The following is a 23077-nucleotide window of genomic DNA, read 5'->3' as shown; positions in this document are numbered from 1 at the left end:
ACCATTTGCACTCTTCTTGGATGATACATTTGACATCCTCCCACAACTCATCTGGTCTTCGCTCATGAAAAATAATAACAAAAAATAAAAAGATAAATCAGTTGCTTTCAAAGTAACTCTGAAGCGTAGTCGTCTCATATGTTATAAAGTACATGTACCTTCCATAGAGTTTTCTTTTTTTTTTCCCCTTTAGTTTGTCTTATTGAGGTTTGAGTGAAAGTTCATAGAGCAAATTGGTTTTGCAGTCAGCCGTTCATACACATTTGTTATATGGCATTCATGACATTGATCCTAACATTATAGTAGCACTCTTCCCACTTCCTCTCTGTGATTCCCATCTCCTTTTAGCCACCTAATGTATCCCTTCCTGCATTTTAAGCTCTGTCACTGTGCAAATGCTGCCCTTTTGGTGTTGTGTGATTTCTTTTTCACAAGTGTGAGTATCTCATTGTTGACTAGAGGGTCTTCAAGGCCCTGACTTTTGTGGAGCAGGTCACCAGGTCTTTTTAGATCATCTCTAGATGGGCTCAAACCACAAGCCTTTCAGTTAGTAGTTCTGCACTTTACCGTTGCTGTCACTTGAGGACCGTGTTTGGAACAGTGGTTCTCAAATTGTATTTTAATGGAACCATAAGCTGAGCCAGGCTGTTAGTACTAAATCAATATTTTTCTGATTTCCCAAGGTAAAAATTCAATAAGTAGAAAAAAGAAATCTTCTCAGTTTCAAGTTTCTCCTTATAACTTACTGACTTTTATCACCTGGTGGACTCGACTGGACAGGAAAACTAGTGGTACATTGTGAAAAACAATGTATTCAAACCTTGTAAATAAATCATAGTAATATAAAACAAAATTTAAAAAAAACACCCCAACTAGTGGTACAGTCAGGTAAATAGGATATTAATGTGAAAAATCCAGACTTGCAATATTTTTAGATCTAAATATCTAAATATTTATAAAGCATTATTTTTATTTTATTTTTTTAGACAAACTAACAAATACCATAACACTCTTTTTCTGCAGGTAAGACTGTTCATCTTGTGTGTGATGGAAATGAGTACCAGTATTTCCTGGGGTTGCCCAGGCAGCACCCAGCCCTCTGTCCCACCTGCTGGCATCTTTGAGAATAGCCAGTGTAGACATCCAGCACAGCAGTCCGTGGACATTTGAATTGGGGAGAAAAGTCACATTGAGTGGTCAATCCTAAATTATGCAGTATGGCAAAAAAAAAATGAATGTATAAGGGAGCTCTGATCGCCTAGTGGCAAGAAGCTGCACTGCAATCCCAGAGGCATGCAGTTTGAATCCACTAGATGCTCCGCTGGAGAAAGAGGGGCAATCTCCTCCTGTACCAGATTTGATTTGATGGTTCACACATAAAAAATAATAAAACAAAATAAAAAAATAAACGTATAACTAGTGGAAATCTTTTACTTAGTGCAGCAAGGTTTGAAACCACTGTGGTGGCCTAGTGGTAAGAAGCTGTGCTGCAATCCCAAAGGCACACAGTTTGAATCCACCAGATGGGCAATTAACTGCCTCTGAAAACCGGTGGAGGGTCAGCTATGGGTGGGTTCTGACTCAATGGCGAACAACAACACTGTTTCTTAAAATAAACCAGTTAGTCATGCTTGGCACCATGATAAAACATGAACAGTTCCCCAGGTTAGAGATGATCAACTCTCCCCAGATGCGCTCCGATGTAGCAGGAGGTGTCATTTTGGAGTTTATCGGCAGTGAGATGTGGACTTGACTGGCCTGCAATATTGGGTGCTTTCTGTTTGTTGTTCTCTGTGGACTCATGGCAGCCTCGTGTGTACAGAGTAGACCGGAGCCCCTGAAGGTTAGCATGATTGTGACTCTTCAGAAGCATGTCTCCAGACCTGTCTCCCGAGTGCCTCTGGAGAGGTTCAAGCTATCAGCCTTTGGGCTCCTAGTGGCTTAGTGGTAAGAAATTATGCTGCCTACACAAAGGCATGTGGTCAAATCCTCCAGCTACTCCAAGAGAGGTGGATGGGCAGTCTCCTCCTGTGCTTCTGAAAAGCCACTCGAGGGTCAGCTTGGGTCAGTTCCTACTCAGTGGTGCATGACACCAACAAGCACTTCGCCATTTGCACCACCTACAGATTCATGATTTCTAACTCTATAGTTATGTAAAGCCCCTTTAGTTTTTTAGCAGGCTGTTACTTTTTTTTAATCCCAAAAAGGGGAGCTGTGATCTACCCCAGATGCTTAGTAATAGAAGAGTATGTAGAATAAACCATGTTGCATAAACACTGAGGCATCTTAACTGTTTTTTCAAGGTTCTGAGGCCAGGATTACAGTGTAATTCCTTAAGAATACAGCTGAGAGAGAGGCCAGAACTCTGCTCAGTTCAGCATTTAAAAGTTGCTCTCGACTTCCTTGGAGTCTTAGGGAAATTGAGGGTCTACCCCCTAAAGGATTGGGTTGGTTTGCAGAAATTACTTTCCACATGATGCTAAGGCGAGACGCTGTTGTGTTAGGATAATAAACTAAGTCCTGGAGAACTTGGTTCCCTTTTGTGTTCGTTAATGAAAATTCATCTTTATAATGGAAACTCCAAATGGAAAATGAATTTGTTTGCTTTGTGCCTTGGGCTGTCAGACTTTTGTAATTCTAAAAATCACTGCTTTGGTGCATTTCAAAGCCAGCTAGGAAGCAGACCAGGAGCACTGCCCTAATTTAAAGAGTTCATTCAGGAAAGGGGTCTGGTGCCAGGGTTGGCTGGGAGTCAGACTGCGTTGTCACAGGCATCCTTTTCAAACCTTAGCCCGCTGTTAAAGTCTTAGTTGAAGGAGTTAAAACATAGACTCAGGGTTTGCTAGTTGAAGTCGTAGAAGGAGGCATGAGTCTACAGGAAGTCGTGTCCCTTTCCTTGTTCTGATAGTAGCTTTTTAGCCCCAAGTATCTCTGCAAATATAGTGGCTCCAGCAGCGTGCCCCTCACCTGTCAACAACTGATTCCATCTTTGTTCCCTCACACCTTTCCATCTGGAGGCAGATTTCCCCCCCTTTTTCCTTTAAATACTTTACCGCAAAAACCAAGGTGAAACAGCCAGTTTATAAAATACCACATGTAATGAGAACTATTTTTTGCTTTTCAGCTGAAATAATAAATACCTCCTCACAGACTAAGAAAAGCTGACTCTCACCATCTTTTGTCTAAAGCCATCCTCTGATCAGCAGGGTGAGGAAAGGGAAATGGAACTAGTCTATGCAGACTTCCTGGTGGCTTCAACCGTCTTCTGTTTGCTGACAATCCGGTCATATTTCTAATGCCGAGAAAGAAATGTAAAACCTCCAGTGGATCTTATTTTGTAGAAGTCTAGGACGCAAGAACAAAGAAGGGTGGTTATTTGAAATTTCCCAGCCTGTGAGTGGCAAAGAAGTGAGATTGTTAATGGACTATCGCTATGCCTACTCAGTTTCAGAGGTGAATTTGGGAGAATGTTTTTTTACTCTAAAACTATCAATTTCTCCCACATTAAAAATATGTTGTTGCTGTTATGTGCCATCACTCATAGTGACCCTGTGTACAACAGCTCTGAACCCTGCCCTGTCCTCAGCCAGTCTCACTGTCCTTGGCACAACTACCCCGATTTGCCCAGTTACTGTGTCAATCCATCTCATCAAGGGTCTTCCTCTCCTGCGCTGTCCCTCCACCCTTCTAAGCATGATGTTCTTCTCCAACGACTGGTCACTCCTGGAAGAAATCTATTATGTAAAATCTGAAAAAGTGAAAGGACTTAGAATAAGTGACATGTATTGAGCATTTATTATACGTTGGTCCTGTGCTTTATGTAGATAAAGTCACTAAATTCTCACAATTAGGACTTCAGTCTAGAGCCTCTACACTTTCAAGAGCCAGGACTTCTCGTTGTACCAGTTACTGCTGGTATGACCCTGACAAATCACTTGACTTTTACGCCTCAGTTTCCTCATCTGCAAAGTGAGAGTAATAGTGATATCTTTACCTTCTTCATGTTGTTGAGTTCCACTGAGTTAATTCTATCTGATGACAACCTCATGTGACAGACTAGAATAGCTTTATACGATGTTCTTGACTATAATCCCAAGAAAGCAGATTGCTATATCTTTTCTCTCTTGGAGCCGTAGAGTGGATTTAAACTGCCAACCTTCTGGTTTGCATCTGAGTGCTCCACAGGACTCCTTTCCAGGGACACTTAGGTCCTTTCATCAGAGTGAAATGAGGCTGTAACCTCGAAAGAAGCTAAGACACACCGCCATAGCATCACATCTTTAACATGAGCCCCCAGGAAGCCTGTGTTGTTCAGACTCCTGCCGTGAAATGGGAGCAGTGGTGGGCGCTGCAGACAGGTAGGAGGTGGGATGGAGCCATTAGCAACTGTCCATAAATTCTTGTGGTGCTCCTGGATATCTTTCTTTTTCCCCTCTTAAGACCTTGAGGATAAACACTGTCCACAGCCAAGCAGCTGTTCGGACAAGGAGGTTTTTCCACCACAATAACTCTTGTCATTTTAAGGGCCATCCAATTGTGGCTGTTTCTGTAGTGAATAAGTTGGGGGCTGTGAATAGCTGTTATTTCGTGACTTCTTTGTCTCCCCGGAGGAAGTGGTCTTGTCAGCCATTGTTTCACAGGCTGGAGGAAGGAGACGGAGGAGCAGTGATAAGAGCATGCCCTCTGGGGGCCCAAGATAAGAATAAATCTGATCTCATTTTATGAAACTACTTGAGCATCTCCTATGTTAACATTTTTTATTAGCATTTATTTAGAAGTGAAATACAGAAATTAAAAAATGGTCTCTTCCTCTGGGAAGGTAATTGTGGGAAACAGGCCAAAACCAAGTTCATTGGCTTTAAGGTGATACCAGAGTAAAGACCATTTAGAGTTAGGTGCAATTGATTCAGGAAGCTTAGAGATAAGCTCCAGCAGGCAAGTGTGAGCTCAGCTTGACAGAAGAGAAGACAGAAAACAAGCCGGGCACATGTCATGTGTAAGTTGTCACCAGGGTATAGGAGACACGTGGGCTTAGCCAGGTTAGACTGGTTAACTTGAACTCGGTGTGTCTGTGAATCCCAGCCTGAAACGCCTTCCCCGGAGAATTGTCGAATTCCTTGCCTCGTTGGGCTCTTCGAGCAGTTCTCAGAGAATGATGCAGCAGCTCTGGTGACACAGCTCACAGGACAAAGCCAGTGCAGACAGCTGCTGACTGGATGCCAGTGGTGGGGATTTGAAAAGCCCACGGTGACAACGATTAGGCCAGCTTATCCCCGAGTTCTCAGATGGAGACTTAACACTCTCTGCTTCCCTCTCAACAGAGCAAGCAGCAGAAGGAAGCCCTCATTCTCTTCTTCAACAGAACAGCCGAAGCCAAAATCCCGTCTGTCATGTAAGTGGTCACCAAGTGTCAGCTTAACTCTTCCGTCACTTGCTGCCTTAGCTGCCAGAATGGTTGATGCTTCTGGGTGAGAAATGATCAGTGTTGGGAGATTAAAGCAGGGCTGCCGTGAACATAAGAAAGGGAGGACACCATAGCTGAGGCAGAAGTCAGTCTAGAACTGAAGCCCTGTGTGAGCTTAGCGTCCCTACGGGGCCTTGTCAACTCAGGTGGCCTCCTGCCGCCCCTTAGAGGAGGTAGAGCTGGCCTGGACGCTGAAGAAGAAAGCTGTCCTCTTACTGGTTACTGGCTTTCGAGTGCTTCATGGCGAAGCAGTCTCATAGGGATAGACTGGTCTTCAGCGATGTGACATTTCCACCCTTTTTTTTCCCCAAATAGAAAGGCTCCTGCGAGAGTTTGTGCGGGAGTAATATGGCCAAGTGATTATTTCACACATAAGTCTCTTTCCGTCTTAAAAACTAAGCTAATCATTTCTATTCTTAAAATTATTCCTTTACTTTTTCAAAAATCTCAGTGACCGTTATTTCTTAAAGGCCCACTCATGTTGAGAGACATTAGTGCCGTAGAAACTGGAGGCCATTCTAATGATGTGCAGTTTGCTTAATATTTTTTTTTATTATTTAACATTCACGGGAGACTCAGCGAGATAATGGTCCAAATGATTAAATTACAATGAAAATGAGTTTTGTGTGGGCTGAGCTCACCAGATTGGCTGTGGGGACTGAGATCTGTGTATAGATTAAAACCCATGCTGCCTCGCCCCCTCCAGATCTGCCCAGCCCCCACATCTCCTTACCTCACTGGCCTCTCCTGCTGTTCCCTTCGGCATGGTGACAGAGTGCATTTTGTTCTGTTCCCCAAATCTAGCATTTCTCCCAAAAAAAAAAGCTGCCAGATGTGCCTTTGTCCACAGGGTGCAAATCTTTTCATTTATGGTACCGTAATGAGACTCATGGAGCCCTGGTGGCGTGGTGGGGTAGAGCCCTCAGATGCTAAGCAGAAAGTCGGCAGTTCACCCAGCTGCTGCACGGGAGAAAGTTACAGCAAAAGAAGGACACTCAGGAACCCCACAAAACCCTATGGGGCGGATTTGCCCTGCTCTGGTAAGGTCTCCATTAGTCAGCATCAACTCAGTGGCAATGTGTTTATTTGTTTTGTTTTGTTTTGTTTTATGAGACTAATTGGCCTAGTGGATAGCCAAAGGTAGGTGATTCTAATCTGCAGCCCTCAGGCCTGGTTTTAGTTGGTTTTGGTCAAACATCCTTCTTAGTGGTATAGCACTGGTCTGTCTATTTGCTGTACAGAGGTAACTCATGGTTGCTGTGATGCTAAACACTGTGACTGTGCTGTATCAAATGTGATAGTGGTTAGCCGTGGTGGACAGTGTTTGGTAGAGCTTTCTGTAAAGCAAGCTTGGAAGCAGGAGTGGCATCCACTTCCCAAATAGCTTGCCTCCGGAAACTCTATGAACGTGGAGAAACGACAAAAGTTATACAGTTATTCAGGTCTTTCATTCATAGGGTCACTTTGAGTTGTCTACGACTCAGCGTCACTTAACAACAGCAATGAATTTCAGATGTGGTTTTTATGGCCTGGCAACTTCTCCCACGGAAACTAGTCTGAGTTGCGCCCGCCACCCTGTTTCTCATGTGCTGCTCAGAAAAGGTGGCCAGAGTGTGAGCTCTGTCCTCGGCTCCCTGAGGTGCTGACCTACAAAATGCAGTACATGGGAGCACCATGCCCTGGCTGTTGGTCCAGAAGGACTACTTGCCTCTTGAACTTTGAAATCTACCCACTTTGCCACCTCCCCAATGAACTTGGACCGTACCTTATATCTACTCCTCAGCATGCTACCATTTTGTTGTTATGTGCTGTTGAATCGCTTACAACTCGTGGCGACTCTGTGTACAACAGCCGGGAACCCTGCTCTATCCTGAGTCAATCTTACTGTCTCTGACACATCTACCTCCATTACCCCAGTCACTGAATCAATCCATCTCATCCAGGGTCTTCCTCTCTTACACTGTCCCTCCACCCTCCCAAGTGTGATGTCCCTCTCCAAAGACTGGTCCTTATTTGCAACATGTCCAGAGAATGTCAGATGGAGTGTACAATCTCAAACTCATTGTCATCGAGGCAGAGCTCACACATAACTGACTCTGCAGAGGGTTTTGGAGGATGTGAACTCCCATGGGCGGAGACTGCCCATCGTTCTCACTCGGAGCAGCTAGTGGATTCGAACCATCAGAGGGGTGCTGCCTGGCGCTGCCTTTGGTGTAGCAGCACAGCTCTCTATGAGCTGCGCCATCAGAGCTCCCCAGAAACTATATACTGCTTTGTATTTTCCAAGCTGATTTTGCATCTACTAATTCATGTTTTCAGCATCTTTATAAGATCAAACAGACGAAAGCCAAGCCGTTTCCATGGCGTCAGTTCTGCCTTGTGTGCCCCCTGGTGTGTCATAGTAGAACTGTTCCCACCAGGATTTTAATGACTGGCTGTTCAGAGAAAGAGCACCAGGAGTTTCTTCTCAGTTTCCTCTAAGTGGGCTCAAACCTTTAACCTTTCAGTTAGCAGTTAAGCATGTGAACCATTTGCCCCACCCAGGGGCTCCTCGTGAGGTCAATAAAACACGTATGGTGGATCCATTTTTTTTTTAAGATATAGAGACTGAGGGAATTTTGGTGGGCTAGTGACAAGAAGCTGCAATCCCAAAGGGACACGGTTCAAATCTACCAGCTGCTCCACTAGAGAAGGAGGGGCAATCTCCTCCTGTGCCAGTCAGATCTGATTGGATGGCAAACAATAAGGAGCGGGGGTGGGGGGTGGGGGGGAGAAATTGAAGAAGATGTAGAGAGCGAGTAAATCCCATATAACCTGTGGACCTCAGTGTCATCCAGCTCATAAATGGATGAGCTGAAGCTTCCTCAGGATTTGGTGACAATGAGATTGTGGATCTTAGGATCCCAGTGTCCTCTGCTAGTTGCCCGCCCCCCTTTCCCTCTTTTGTTACTGTTTTCAGTTGGATGGGCATCTTTTGATGTAGATCCAAGGTTGCTGTGGTAGCTGACAAATCCATCCTGACAGCTTAGGGCTTTTGTGGTGAGGGTGGGACCACAGAGCCACATCCGGGACACAGAGGACAGAGAGGCAGGAGGGAGATCGGGGCCTGTGGCTTTTATGAGCCGACCCAGTCAGTTTTGTGGCTTTCTGACTTTTGGATGTGACAACAATAAACTCTTTTGCTTATGTCATGACAAATTTTATGTCTCTCAAGCTAATTAAGGCAGATTCGATTAGTGTTCCCAAATTGAACTCAAATCGGGTACTTCAGTCAGTCAGAGTGTTGCTTACAAAGAATTCTTAATTTTTTCTTTTTTTCCTAGAGGACGACTCACTTACCTTCCACCACTTGCCTGTAACAGAGCAAACTGTTGAGAATTGTCTTCCAGGAAAATGATTATGTGTCTCTGTCCAGAATGTTAAGTCTAGGGATGCACCGCTAGGGGGAGCATTGTGTTGGTAGGGCGTTCACCTCCAGGTTGCCCCGCAGTAACATACCTGTACCTGGCTTGCAGATTAGGTTGCCCCGCAGTAACAGATACCTGTACCTGGCTTGCAGATTCTGTATGATTGAAAGGGGAAGATCTGGAAGGGAAGGTCTATGAACTGCTAGTAGTTGCCTGCCTTTAAGACCAAGGGTGGGAGGTAGGAGGAGTGATGGACAGGAGGGATAAAGGGAGAATGTCGACAAAGTGGATAAGATCCTTCTCGCCATATTCCTTTCTCTCAGGACCAGATTCTGCTCTCACTGACTCAGCGGTTAACCCTGCACTTTGGGGTCCAAGTTGGGTGGGCAGAATTTTCCCTGAATACCTGGCATCCCTGGGAAGTCTCTTCAGTAGTAAAACTTATATCCCTGTATTAAGCTCCCAGATCTTTGTTTACTGTCAAGAATTCCTCATCGCTCCCCTGCTTAGGGGTTTTGAGATCTATAGAAGACACTTTTAAGTTGACGGAAAGCACATTGTAATCCTAGCAACTGAAGTGAAAACTGTTAATTCTCTCTTGTGATTCCCAGACAACCCTGTTTCAATAGTGTACCAGAAACACACAGAACATAAGGACACTTCAGTTTGTTTGTGTATGTGAGTTGACTTAAAAAAGATTAAAAACTACTTTGCTGCTTTATGCATATGTCAGAAAGGAGCTACCCCACACCTCTGAATTTTGCTTCTTCTATTCAGATGGTCTGGTGAGAGGGCAAGGGGAACAGTCACACCCAGAGAAGAGAGTGAATGGGCTGGCAGGCCGGGTACCCCAAAGGGCTCTATCACAGACACAGTCCCCTCTCAGTGATTAACCCCACCTGGAGGAGCAAGTGTTGACACTCACTACTTTGTTGTCCTTATCCTTGTCCACTGCAGAGAATATATCCTGGATTTGTTGGAAAGTGGAAAAGAGAAGTTTCTAGTGTTTGCACACCATAAAGTGGTTTTGGATGCGATCACAAATGCCCTTGAGAAAAAGGTAAGCTCTCTTTAAAATTCAGCACAGCGCTCTTTCTGTTTGTTTGGTGGCTGTGTGGCAGGGCCAGGTGAGCACAGCGGGAAGGTGACAGTTTTACAGAAACAACACTCAAAACTTCCGGAGAGAAGTTTTTGCTTGCAGACCCGCTGGGGGCTCAGAATATTTTCCCGCAGTATCTCTTACCCTAAAAGAAAGAGAGTGAGGAAGAGAAAGACAGAATGTGTGTATGCATGCACGCTCGTGCACGTGCATAACTTGTGTATGAGCAAATGTGTGATTTTGCTTATTAATCCCTAGATAGACTTATCTTCACAACATAAATATTAACACATTGCTCTCCAGCATAGTTATTGAAATTTGTGATCTCACCAGCAAGAAATCTGCCCTGAGGTCGGTCAGGACTGGATGCTCTCACTTCACTTGGGATGCTCAGTGAATGGCCATGCTTCTGGAATTTGCATTTCCCTCATTCCCAGTGGGCTGTGTGTTTCTTTTTCCATTCTCTGCGATTTGTGTATTTTGTGGCTGATTTAAGAACTCTTTCCCTCCTTGCCTTCTAGTCTTAAAATGTGAGAGGTGGATCTTTAATCCACTAGGAGCTGATTTTTGTGTTTGATGTGGTACAGGAAGCCAGCCAGTAGCCGATTTGCAAACTATAATCCTCACAAAGGACAAAAGGAAAAAAGACCCATCACTGTTTTGTTGGTTTTTTTTCTTTTCTTTTTTTATGAAACTCAAACAACTGAAAAAAACTATCAGGATGCATTAGAGTTAAGTAGGGTGCCTGGATTCTAAATAAATACACTAAAATAAATTGCTTTTTTTTATGTGCCAGCTATAACTAACAAGTAAATGTAATGGACGAAAGAGCAAGTGCACAATGGCAGCGTAACTGTAAAATTCCTGATGAGCTCACCAAGAAAAGACAGAAACTAGTGCAGAATTGGCGAGACTTCTGCCATTCTCTGGGAAAGGATAGAAAGTGTGAAAATGCCAGCGAGTTGGGGAGTAAGCAAGTAATATAGCCAAGATATCTTTGAAAAAGAAAAACTATTTCAGAGCACTTGTCCCTCAAGATATCAAATCTGTTACGAAGCCCCATACATACCCGTCTGGCGTGATAGGTGTGTAAGTTGCACTGTAATGCCAGGAAAGAACACTCTCCTGAGGGAGCTCTGGTAGTCTAGTGGTAAGAAGCTGTGCTAGTCCTAAGGTGTGCAGTTTGAATCCACCATATGCTCTGCTGGAGAAGGAGGGGCAATCTCCTCCTGCACCAGTTGGATCTGATTCAACGGTACACACACAGAAAACCAATAAAATAAAAATAAAAAAATAAATAAAACTTTTTTTAAAAAAAAACCACCCTACTTCAAATTCTCAACCACATGTGATCCAAAAAGGAGCTTAAGAAAGCTCAAAGGGAAAGGGAGTTCTGGTGGTCTAGTGGCAAGAAGCTGCACTGCAATTCCAGAGGCACAAAGTTCAAATCCACCAGATGCTCTGCTGGAGAAGGACGGGCAATCTCCTCCTATACCAGTCAGACCAGATTTGACAGTACACACACAAAATATAATAAAATAAAAGAAACATTTTTTAAAAAAAAGCTCAAAGTGCAAGAAAGGCATAGGAAGAAAAGCAAGCAAGTGCCATTGAGTCAGAACCGACTCATAGTTGACCCTCCAGCAGATTTTCGGAGACTGTAAATTGCATGGGAGGGAATTGCTCACATCTTTCTCCTGCAGAGCAGCTGACAGATTAGAACTGCTTGCCTTGAGATTGACAGTGCAGCTCCTCACTCCCTAGACAACCAGAGCTCTCTACAGGAAGACAGGATGGGAGGAACTGGTAAACACGGGGAGGGAGTGGGAGAGATGCTACTAGATTGCAGGAATTGCAGCCACTGTTCTGAAACAACATGTTGCAAATGGCTCAGTAGAAAACCAATTTGTTCTGTAAAATTTCACTCAACTCACAATAAAGGGTTTTGAAAAAATAATCTATTCTAAAGCCCCAGTAATTGAAGTGATTCATGCTGGTCCGAATCAGATGGTCAGAATGGAGTGGATAGTACTTTAATAAAAAAAATGGGTGCATGATCAAGGAATCCTCACTGATCCAGATTTATTTGTTCAAGAAATGAAGTTTGAATAATTGGGAGAAAAAATGTAAGCCCTATCATACCATTTGTCATAGTAAATTTTAGGTAGTCAAAGATCCTTGAAGACAAGAAATAATAGAAGAAAATATGGTTGGATAGTTGATTGCTGAATAGAAAATGCCTAGAAACAATGAAAAAAACTCACTAAGAATTCATTCATAATACCTGATAATAGGGATCTGTCATATACATATACAATAGCTCAATCATGGTACTTTGGAATATTTGTTGTGTTTTTTTGCAGGGCAGTTTGGCAGTAACTGAATATACACCCATTTTCCCAGACTGCTTCTATCAGAGCAGTGCAGAAAGATTTATATATAAGAATATTAGTTACATTGTTTATAATAGTGAATAATTAGAGCGCTGGTGGCCTAGAGGGTAAGAAATTATGCTGCCAACACAAAGGCAGGTGGTTTGGATCCGCCTGCTGCTCCACAGTAGAAAAATGGGCAGTCTCCTCCTCTGCAGTTGATAGTCGCTGAAAACCCACTGGAAGGAAGGTCAGCTGTCAGTTCCAACTCCATGGCAATGAGCTGAGTTACTGAGCTGTTCCTCAGAAGGTGTCCTTTTAAATAAATTACTATCCACTCAGCTACAATAAGCAATAATGTACATCAGTGATTCTTGAATTTTTAGAGATTATTAGACCCTTGAGAATTTGAGAAACTTATAAAATTGAAACTATTAGTATCTGGTTGATATCTATCAGTATGGGATACGGTCCATGATATATTGTTAAAAACTGTATGTATAGTGATTTTTAATGATTGTTATGCAGAGAAAAAAGCCTAAATCCTATATACCCAAAACATTAATGATGATTATTTTCTTGTAGTCTTTATTATCCTTTCTTATTATTTCTGTATTTTTATAATGATTATGCGTTCTTTTATAATTAGACATGTTTAAAACTTTACACAAGTATTTGAAAAGAATAAAAATAATTAAAAGAGACAAACTAAGAAGTACATTAGAAATGCACTCACCTCATTGCTCTCTGCTGATTTAGAGCCGACCCTCTGCTGGGTTTTCCCACGTGTAGGTCGCCCGGGAGGGATCGTCTGTCTTCCTCCCTCGGAGCCACAGGCGAATCTGAAGTGCCAGAGAAGCACCACCTTTGAGTTGGCAGTAAAACTCCCTAAAGACGGTACTTCTTTAATGAAATGTTGTGTCCATCAAGTCAGAACTGACTCATAGCAGACCCTCCAGTGGGTTTTCAGAGGCTGTAGTCGCACCGGAGGGGATTGCCCATCTTTCTTCTGCAGAGCATCTCATGAATTCTAGTTACATTCCTTTGGCTTGGCAGTGTAATTGCTTACTATTAAAAGCTGTGTTCTATAAAATTGATATTTTTATTTATTTACGGTGCACTGTTACTGAGAAAAAAACAGGATAAAATATATTTTTTTTTAGAAAAAGATATGTTGATGTTGTTGTTGTTGTTAGGTGCCATTGAGTGGAGTATGACTCATAGTGACCCTAAGAACAAAAGAGCCGAACCTAGTCCTCAACCACTTCTTGACACACAAGAGCCCTTTGCAGCCATCATCTTTTCAATCTACCTGGTTGAGGGTCTTCCTCTCCTTCACCAACCCTCCACCCTTCCCAGCATCATATCCCTCTCCAAATAGCACATCCTAGCCATATAATCCAAAGTCTACGAGGCGAAGCCTCATCATTCTTTCCTCCTCTGGCTGCATCCTCTTCAAGACTTCTCTATTCATTTTCTTCACCGTCCAAGGGATGCTCAGTGCTCTTCTCCAACACCACAGCTCAAAAGCATCAATTCTTTTTCTGTCATCCTCATTTGTTGTCCAGCTCTTGAATGCATAGTCATCCTATGAAACCTATGAACACTAAAAAAGATAAATACATTGAGAAGACAGTGGCAAGGAAAACTAGACTAGTAAGACTACTAATATTTTGATCTTACCTAATGTTTATCATTAGAAGATCAGTGTCACTTAAGGAGCTCTGGTGATACAGTCCATAATATGTCCTACTGTTAAACAAAGATTGCGTGTTCCAGTGGTTCGATTACATCAGTAACTCCAAAGGAGAAAAATGGACAGTTGACTTCCTCCTGTTAAGATTTCCAGCCTTGGGGACCCAACAGAGGATCCCTGTGAGTCAGAGTTCGCCTGATGGCAGTGAGTTTGAGTTTAGTGACGAAAATAACAGTAACCCACCCATCTAACTACCATATCCAGTAGTTGGCTCACTGGCATTTTAAAAAAACCCAGTTGCCGTCTGCTTGACTTTGACTTGTAGCAACCATTCACCTCAGAGAAAGGAAAGCTCACTTTCACACAAAAACCTGTGCACAGATGTTCATGGCAGCTGTATTTGAAGTCCAAAGACTGGAATCAACCCACAGGTCTTTCAACAGAAAGTAGTTCAACAGTATTATATACTCAGACAATACATAGGAGTGAGCTCTTGATCTCAGTAGTTGAGCATCCTTGGGATTTTGCTGAGCACAAAACCCCCGTTTCAGGCGTTTGCAAATGGTTGTATTCCATAATATCTTAGAAGTACAGATGAGTGGTTATCCAGGACTAGAGACCGAGGCGAGGAGAGCCAGGAAGGTGAGGGTGGTCACGTATAACATGAAGGTTCCTGAAGCTGGAACTGACCTGGAACGTGGTTGTTGTAACACCTGTGTAGGCGACAGAGTTGTGTAAAGTAGACCTCACACCTCCACCCACATACAAATGTGTACAGGTGAAACTGGGCAGACAGACAGTGAGAGTGAAGCCAGAAATTGGAAGGTTAGTCACCCAGAGGCCTGAAGGTGTGCTCCCCAAAAAGATTTCAGCCTGGAAAAGCCTGTGAGGGAGTTCTGCTCCGTCACATGGAGTCACAGGATGACCAGACACCTAATCACAAGACAGGAGGACTCCGATAGGATGGTAGATTGTATGCATGCTGACATGAGGCTGTGACGTTGTTCTATAGTTGAGACCTTCTGCTGCAGTTTTGTATGATGTTCCTGTTGGGGGAAATGAGGCAAAGGGAGACGAGGGGGTGTGTGTGTGTGTGTAACCTCTTATGTGAGTCTGCATTGATCTCCGTCCAATGAGGGAGGGAGGGAAGGATGGAGTGAGGGAGGGAGAGAAAGAGAGAGAGAGAGTGTGTGTGTGTAACATCTTATGTGAGTCTGCAGTGATCTCCATCCAACGAAAGGGGGAGTTTGTGTGTATGTGTGTGTGATGTCTTGTGTGAGTCTTCAATGATCTGCATCCGAATGCCAGTTAAGTTGGCAGAAAGAGAAGGCCCCGTGAGGGCAGTGGGCTTGGCTCCCGTGGGCCGCAGCACCCGCTCTGGCCCGGGCAGGGCCCCTGTGCAGCCCAGCCCACCCGACTTTGCCTCCTGGTCCCCCAGCACGTGCAGCACATCCGCATCGACGGCGCCACGTCCTCCGCCGAGCGCGAGGCGCTGTGCCAGCAGTTCCAGCTGTCTGAGAGGCACGCCGTGGCCGTCCTGTCCATCACCGCGGCCAACATGGGCCTCACCTTCTCCTCCGCCGACTTGGTAGTTTTTGCCGAGCTCTTCTGGAACCCAGGGGTAAGGAGCATGGGAGGATTGGAGTCGCTGACACACGCCTGGCTGGGGGGGGGCGGGAGGCTTCCGCTGGGAAGACAGGGTTCTGGGGCACACCATAGTGCCAGGTCCCTTCCCCCCTGCAGTTCCATCAGCCTCGTCGGCCTGTTCTCCTTTCTGGACAGCAGGCTCGGCCTCCTATAAACACCAGCACATCTACTAGCCTGCCACTGAGTCTTCCCAGCAACCTGCTAAACAGTGGGATTATTGATGTCATTTGTTAATGGAGGGAAAGGGGCTCTGGTGGATGCAAAGGTCAGGGGTTCAGATCTACCTCTCCACATGAGAAGGATAGGTCTTCTCCCGCCTCGAAGATGTGCAGCCTCGGAGACCTGATGGGAGGATCACTAAGTCAAATCAGCTTGACGGTAGTGGGATTGGTTTGGATTTTATAAGAATGGAAAAGACTGGAAGGATTCTTAGACTCCATCTTCATGTGGAGAAATTGGGGCGCAGCGAACTGAGAGGTGACATGACCGTCACTTCAGCGAAGCATGTGACAAGCATGTGACAAGCACCAGTCTGTATCAAGGCTCTGCTGTGTCCCTGAACTGAGGAACCGGCAGGACCACAGCCAGGACCCCAGGGGGACACCCTGAGCATTGTCACTGTGCCCGTTGGCCTCTTCTGGTCAGCTGAGGGGTGTGACAGTGACCAGAAGTCATTCGTTTGAATTCACCAGAGGCCTCTCCCCCTCTGCTCCACTAATACGTGTCTGTGTCCTTCACTGCACATCCCTGACCACAGTGATGACGGTGCCCATCAAGGTTTCAAAACATCTTAACACAAAGAAAGGTCTTTGGTTTTAGTTACATATCATAATTATGTATCAATTGCTGTTATGTATTAAGGGAACCACCACACCTTTCACTTTGTCCTGGAGTTCCGGAGTGGTGCAAACAGATGACCTGCTCAGCTGCTATCACAAAGCTTGGAGGTTTGAAGAATAAAAGCCTGTCAGTCAGTCTACCTCCAAAAATCAGCTGTTGAAAACATAGACCACAGCTCTGCTGACACACATGGGGTCACCAGGAGTCAGAGTCCGCCCCATGGCTGCTGAGTTTCCTGTTTCTCTCTCTCTCTCTCTCTCCCTCCCCCCCCCCATCCCTGGCCTCTCCCCTGGGTGGGGCATCTTTGTTTTATTTGGAAGGCAGCTCTTTTACTCCTACAGAGAGCTGTTTCCTCTGTCCACCCTCCTCACACAGCTTGAGGCAGGCCCTTCCCTTGACCTCCTTGCAACCCCTAGCACAGAGCCCAGCACAAAAGGCCCGTCCACAGCTGTCCAGCTCCTCACTCCAGTTCCCCACCCAATGCTTTGTTTGATTGTTGTGCGTGTAAGACATCAGGGCATCTATCTCTCAGTAGGGCCTGGAGACCCTCCCACCACATGAGGCACGTACTGTGGAGGCCTGGAGCTGCCTCAGGCCTTCACCTACTTGTCTCTGGTCCCTGCCACCCACAGGTGCTAATTCAGGCCGAGGATCGTGTGCACCGCATCGGACAGACAAGCTCTGTGGGCATTCACTACCTCGTGGCAAAAGGCACAGCGGATGACTACCTCTGGTAAGGTCTGGTGGTTGGAATTCAGCAAGGGATGACTCTGAAGATGCATTTTCTTTGTTCCTTAAGTGCTCTGCCAAGCTGTCGAGGGATCCACATAGAAGACCCGTTAGCCATTCGCCGTGGCCTCCACGTCCTCATGGCCATGTGGGCTCCCTCACTAACTCCCTGGGGGCCTGCGTAGGAGAGGAATTGCTCCGTCCCTCTGTGGTCTGAGACCAGGGGGATCTGTCCTCTGAGTAGATGGAGTTTCACGTGTAAAAGACTCAGACGCTCTGTTCTCAGCCCTGCAGTTGCTTGAGGAGACTCAGCGGTCTCTTTTTCCACTTGATGAGGCGTGCTGGGTTCATAGGCCGCATCATGTGACCCTGTTTTAGAGCACAGAGTGAACCCAGCCCCCTGCCCCCCGGAGCTGTGAGCAGAGCTTGGGTGAAGTGTTCAGCCCTGAGGTTCCTGTCTGTTACCCAGGTAGAAAGTGCCACAATGCCTCTGTCCAACCCTTCCCTCCAAGCGCTAAGCTCCCTGCCTGTCTCCTTCCTTTCCACTCCACACCTCTAGGCTTACAGCTGAGGTGTCTTACCTCACAGCGAGGTGTGTATCCCTCCTGCTTCCTCTCTTTGGTTGGTTGGAAGTGTTAATTGGGAGGCTGATTTCTCAGGTTCAGAATGTTTTGTCTTAATGAAGTGGCATATTGTTTCCATTAGAGTTATGGTGGGGGTATAGCTCAGGGGTAGAGAATTGGACTGCATTAGAGGTACGTACCTTCTACTGTCTCGGGCCTGAACCTAGTCTAAGGTGATTTGACAGTTGAGCGGGGCCTGCATCTTCGAGGATCCTGGAGAGATGCAGAGATGTGGCACTGTGCGAACAAGCGGGGCAGCCTCCTTTTAATCAGTTCGCTGGTATCACACGGCCTAGTCAGGGCAACTCATTTCTCCTCCCACAGGCCCCTCATTCAAGAGAAGATTAAAGTTCTGGGTGAAGCTGGACTTTCGGAGACTAATTTTTCAGAAATGACAGAAGCTACCGATTACTTCTACAAGGTAACATCAGCGCACACCCCCTTGCCACAGTGCAGAGCGAGGCCGGGAGCGCACTGCTAAGTCCTTGGGTTCTGTATGAGAAGCGGTGGCTAACTCCTTGGGACCCCCCAGTCTCAGGGGTGAGAACCCAGTATTCCACAGTGCAGAGCGAGGCCTAGAGTGCTCTGCCAAGCCCTGGGGTTCTGTGTGGGAAGGGGTGGTTCACTCCTTGGGTTCCCCCTCCAGACTTGGGGGTGAGAACCCAGTCCGCCACTGCTCCAAGCCCAGCTGTGAGTGTGTACACGTGGTGGAGTCAGCTGTGCTCTTCTCAAGGCTAATAAAAGGAGAATTTCTGCATGCTACTGCCTCTTCCATCAGATCATTAGAAGCTGTCAGAAAACTCCCCATGGCAACTGTTGAATGGTTTGGAAAAGTACATAGCAACGCCAGACAGTAGGACTAGCATAGGGACGTGTCTCCAGTGCAGAATGGGGGTGTTTGAAGTAAGACTGCTCCTTCTATGCACTGTATTTTTATTTCAGACTCTTCCCCCATTGGGCAGAAAGGTAAACAGAGATAAAGAGCCCCTGGGTGTTGTAATGATTAACATGCTAGGCCACTAACTGGACGGGGAGAGTTTGCGTTCACCCAGAGGTGCCTTAGAGGAAAGGCCTGGCGATCAGCTCTGGAAAACTTAGTCATTGAAAACCCCTGTGGGACACAGTTCACCCTGACACTTGTGGAGTAGATGTGAATTTCAGTCAACTCACAGCAGCAGTTTTGCTTTGGGGTTTGGGTTTTAACCTGGGACACAGCAGAACATTTAGACCTTGTGCGGTCACAGGTCATGTGAGGCCAGCCCAGGAAGGCGGCCTCTGATAGAGGCTTCTAATAGAGGTGAGGGAGAACCTGTTGGATGTCCTTCCATGACTGGGTGGGCTATGCAGGGTACAGGGAGGAAGACCTGCTTCCCTGAGAGGACCCCGTGGGCCCACCACGCCTGCCCAGGCCTCAGCATGCCAGCCCGATTGCCACAGCTACCTTTGCCTCTTCCATTTCAAGGACTGTTATGGAAAAGAGCAGTAGGTGGAAAGGCTTTGTCCAGCTCCTGCCAGGAAGGTCAAAACTCAGAAGACACTGACTCAGGGGTGCAGGGGGGAGACTCGGGAGTAAAGACTCAGAAGGACTTGACCTGAGCTCTGACCTTCAAGCATAAAGGTGGGCCTCTTCCCAATGGAGTTTCTCAGGGTCCCAAGTTGATTTAAACTAACAAAGCCATGTAGATAATGTTTAGACTTAAGAGTTTGAGGTTCAAGTTGATCTTTCCATTACATCCTTTCTTTCTAAGGGGTAAATAAGGCTTGAAGACCCTTTTTATTACTCAAGGTACAAATTATTATCCTTCCAGAACTAGTTAGTGAGTCCATTTGAACTTCTGAGAACTGTAATTCAGTTGGATATTTGCATATCCTAGGTTATTATGTCCTCTGTGAAGATAAAGCCCTATTTTTAAAGGATTCTTTGATTTGAATGGACTTACTCGTACTCACCTTCCCCTCAGTGACTCTGAGTTAAGCATTTTCACATCAAGTACAGTATAAAGAGGTTCGTCAATATTTATTTTTATTAATAACCACATCAATTATTTTTTTATAAGATAGAGCTGAAAATTGTATCAGCTTTTTAGAGAAAGAAAATACTGCCTCTTGTATCAGGGATCAAAGCAAAAGAAGCTCTATCTTGCGAAGCTACCTCTCCTCCTGAGGGAGGAAATGAAATCGTAATCTGATCTTGCCACTTGCTTCCACTTAATTATGCATGTTCCAGGTTAGCATTCCGTGTCACTACTGCACGTTACCAGTTCTTTCTGGCTGGAACCGGTGTCTTTTGGAGCAGCACTTCCCTGGCATTGCAGCTGCTCAGTTGAGGATGCCGTGGAGAGGGGCTTGTGAATGGAGAGGCGCCAATGTGGACCTTTCCTATCACGTCAGCTCTGAAAGGCTGGGATCCTGTGAGCCGAGGGAGTGAATGATGGGCCTCAGTTTACGGAATAATCTAGACTTCCTGCGTGATCTGCTTCATGACCCATTTTCAAGGAGTTTCACTGAACCCATGCAGAGGCATTCTGTTAAGGAATATGCTGGACCAGTGGCCACGTACAGCCTGAGAAGAGAGTCTTGGTGGTCCAGCAGGTCAGCACTAAGCAGAAGGTTGGCGTTCTGAAATCTCGCAGTGACTCTTTGGGAGAAAGACCCGACAGTCTCTTCCCGTCAAGATTACGAGGAAGCGCTTCATCATGGCCGGTTCTGCCGTGTCCTGCCAGGGCACCATGAGGTGAAATTGCTTTGAAGGCTCCTAACAACAGGACCTGAAAAGCCAGGGAAGCAGCTTTAGATTTGAAGAGTCAGACGCTGAACCCAAAACCAAACCCATCATGGTTGAGTTGATTCCACCTTGTGTCGTTCATTGACCCTGAAGAACAAGAGTAGACCTGTCTTAATAGGATTCCCAAGGCTGTAAATCGATACAGACACAGAGTGCCTCTTCCTTCTCCTTCGGGTGGTGGGTTCGAATCACCAACCATTTGGTTGGCAGCTGAACACTTTAACCAGTGCGCCACTAGCACTCCAAGGTAGACGTGACATGAGATTCCCATCATCATGTCATATCTACCTTTTAGTGCCTGATGGAAATAAACCACCAGGAAAGGCTTGTCAGCTACGTGGTGGGAAAGGCCTGAGGCAGGAAGTTCCCTCAAACTATTACAAAGCCTCTTACAGATTGAGTCAGGTGATGTGACCCCAGTCACAAATGTGACCATGAAGTAGAGGTACTACTCCGTGCTGTCAGGAGATACCGACTTGATGTCACTTTGATGTGTGGGCTGGAGTGAGGAGGCTCTGAGAAAGTTGATACGCTGCCGGAAACAGGTGCTTCCTTGAGAGGAACAGGGGTGAGGGTCCAGGAGTGAGATGATGACAGGTGCTTTGGGCTCTGGGCATGTTTAATTTTAGGGAATTGTGAGATGTCAGTGGAGGTATTGGGAGTGCGCCTCTGGATTGAAAGGTGGTCATGGTTGTGAACTGAGATGTGAGAGTGCTCAACAGAGGATTGGTCATGAGGCCCTCTCACGTCAAGGTTAGAACTGCTGGGCGTAGTTTGAACACTCCACCAGCAGCATGAATGCACAGAGGCAGGTGATGGGCATTTCCATCATCTGTTACTGAAACCTAATCAGGAAAAAGCACAGGAACAGTGATGCACTGCTTACTATGTTAAGTATGTGTATGTTTAATTATCCACTCTGTAAATTGAGAGTAAACCATAGCCCAGCACACATTTAGGAGTCACATTACAGTTTAGCTAACCTGTTGGTGAAAAAAAAAGCTCTGGAGGAAGTGATATCAAGGGAGCTATTTCAATATTTAAATACTAATTTAGAAAGAGGGAATTTGACCAACATGAAGTACAGGGTAAAAACAGATTCTTTGTTGCTTTCACGACTGTTTCCTTCTTTCGAAAGAATGAGTGTCAGAAAAGATAGCAGACTCTAGGCTGGAATATAAGTTAAATAGACGGCAACTCAAAAGATTAAAGAAGCAACTTCTTGTTCGGTAGCATTGAGTCTAGTACAACCATAGCGACCCTCTGAATAACAGATTGAACCCTAGCCTATATAATGCCATCCTCACAATTTCTGACACACTCAAGTACATTGTTGCAGTCACCGTGTCAGTCTGTCTGTCTGAGGGTCTTCCTCTCTTTCGCTGACCATCCACCTTTCCAAACCTGATGTCCCTCTCCAAGGAAAAGCTGCTTCTAGCAACATCTCTGAAGTACGTGAGACAAAGCTTTATCTTCTTTGTCTCAAAGGAGCTCTCTGGCTGTGCCGTCTCCAAGACATACCTGTTGATTCCTTTGGCTTTCCATGGGATAGACAGCATTCTTCTCCAGCAACACAGCTCAGAGGCATAAGTTCTTCATCTGTCATCCTTATTCATTGTCCAGATCTCAGGTATACAGCAAATGACTGAAAAGACCCTGGCCTGAATCAGGCGTGTCTTAATCCTCAAACTGATCTCATTGCTCCTCAATAATTTGGAGAAGTCTCTGACTTGGAGTTGTTTGTGGAGGTAATATGAAGTTGTTGACAGTTTCAGTCTTTTATCGATCAGTCCAGTGGTGAGAATTTTTGTTGTCTTGACATGGAGATGCAATCGATATTCAAGGCTATCTTCTTTGATCTTCTGCAACAAGAGCTTCAAGTCCTCACTTTCGGCAAGCAAGGTTGTGTCATCTGCATTATATAGAAACTTTTTTTAATTTGTTTTGAAACTTTCTTAAAGAAGAAACTTAGGGGTCAGAATACACATTAATGGTGGAGGAATAATTCAGAAAAGGAGAATGAGCAACCAACTTGAAGAATATAGTCAGTGTCACTGAATTATACATGTAGAAGTTGTTGAATTGGTGTATGTTTTGCTGTGCAAACATGAAACAAAATAAAACGAAGTTAGACTAAAGCCACAGCTTGGCTAGCTGAGGTGGGCTGCCTTCCCCACCAGGCTGACCTGGCACTGCAGAACGTGCCAGCCTTATCTCTGGGTTCCCACCAGCCATGGTGAGGGAGAGCAGGGAAGGTTATTGAGCCTGTCTCTGTTCTCTTATCTTTGGTTTTTTTTTTCTTTCTTCCTTCCTTCCTTCTCTTCCTTCCCTTCCTTCCTTCCTCCCTTCCTTCCTTCCTTCCTTCCTCCCTCCCTTTCCTCCCTTCCCTCCTTTCCCCAGCCCACTTTACTATGT

At 45.4% G+C, this 23077-nt stretch overlaps 1 protein-coding gene across 1 annotated transcript in view; it reads left to right on the top strand.

Annotated features, from left to right (window-relative positions):
* The window catches only part of SMARCAL1 (SWI/SNF related, matrix associated, actin dependent regulator of chromatin, subfamily a-like 1), a 70010-nt gene that overhangs the window by 46142 nt on the left and 791 nt on the right, over positions 1 to 23077 (top strand). The window contains exons 12-16 of the mRNA XM_006891914.1: positions 5328 to 5392; positions 9829 to 9931; positions 15477 to 15659; positions 17158 to 17258; positions 18202 to 18298. Coding sequence (XP_006891976.1) covers positions 5328 to 5392; positions 9829 to 9931; positions 15477 to 15659; positions 17158 to 17258; positions 18202 to 18298 — 549 coding nt within the window. The remainder of the gene's footprint in view (positions 1 to 5327; positions 5393 to 9828; positions 9932 to 15476; positions 15660 to 17157; positions 17259 to 18201; positions 18299 to 23077) is intronic.

This window comes from Elephantulus edwardii, unplaced genomic scaffold (assembly GCF_000299155.1).
Source record: "Elephantulus edwardii isolate Elephantulus edwardi_28Jun2011 unplaced genomic scaffold, EleEdw1.0 scaffold00106, whole genome shotgun sequence".
NCBI lineage: Eukaryota > Metazoa > Chordata > Mammalia > Macroscelidea > Macroscelididae > Elephantulus > Elephantulus edwardii.
This window is presented reverse-complemented; position numbering and strand designations above follow the sequence as displayed.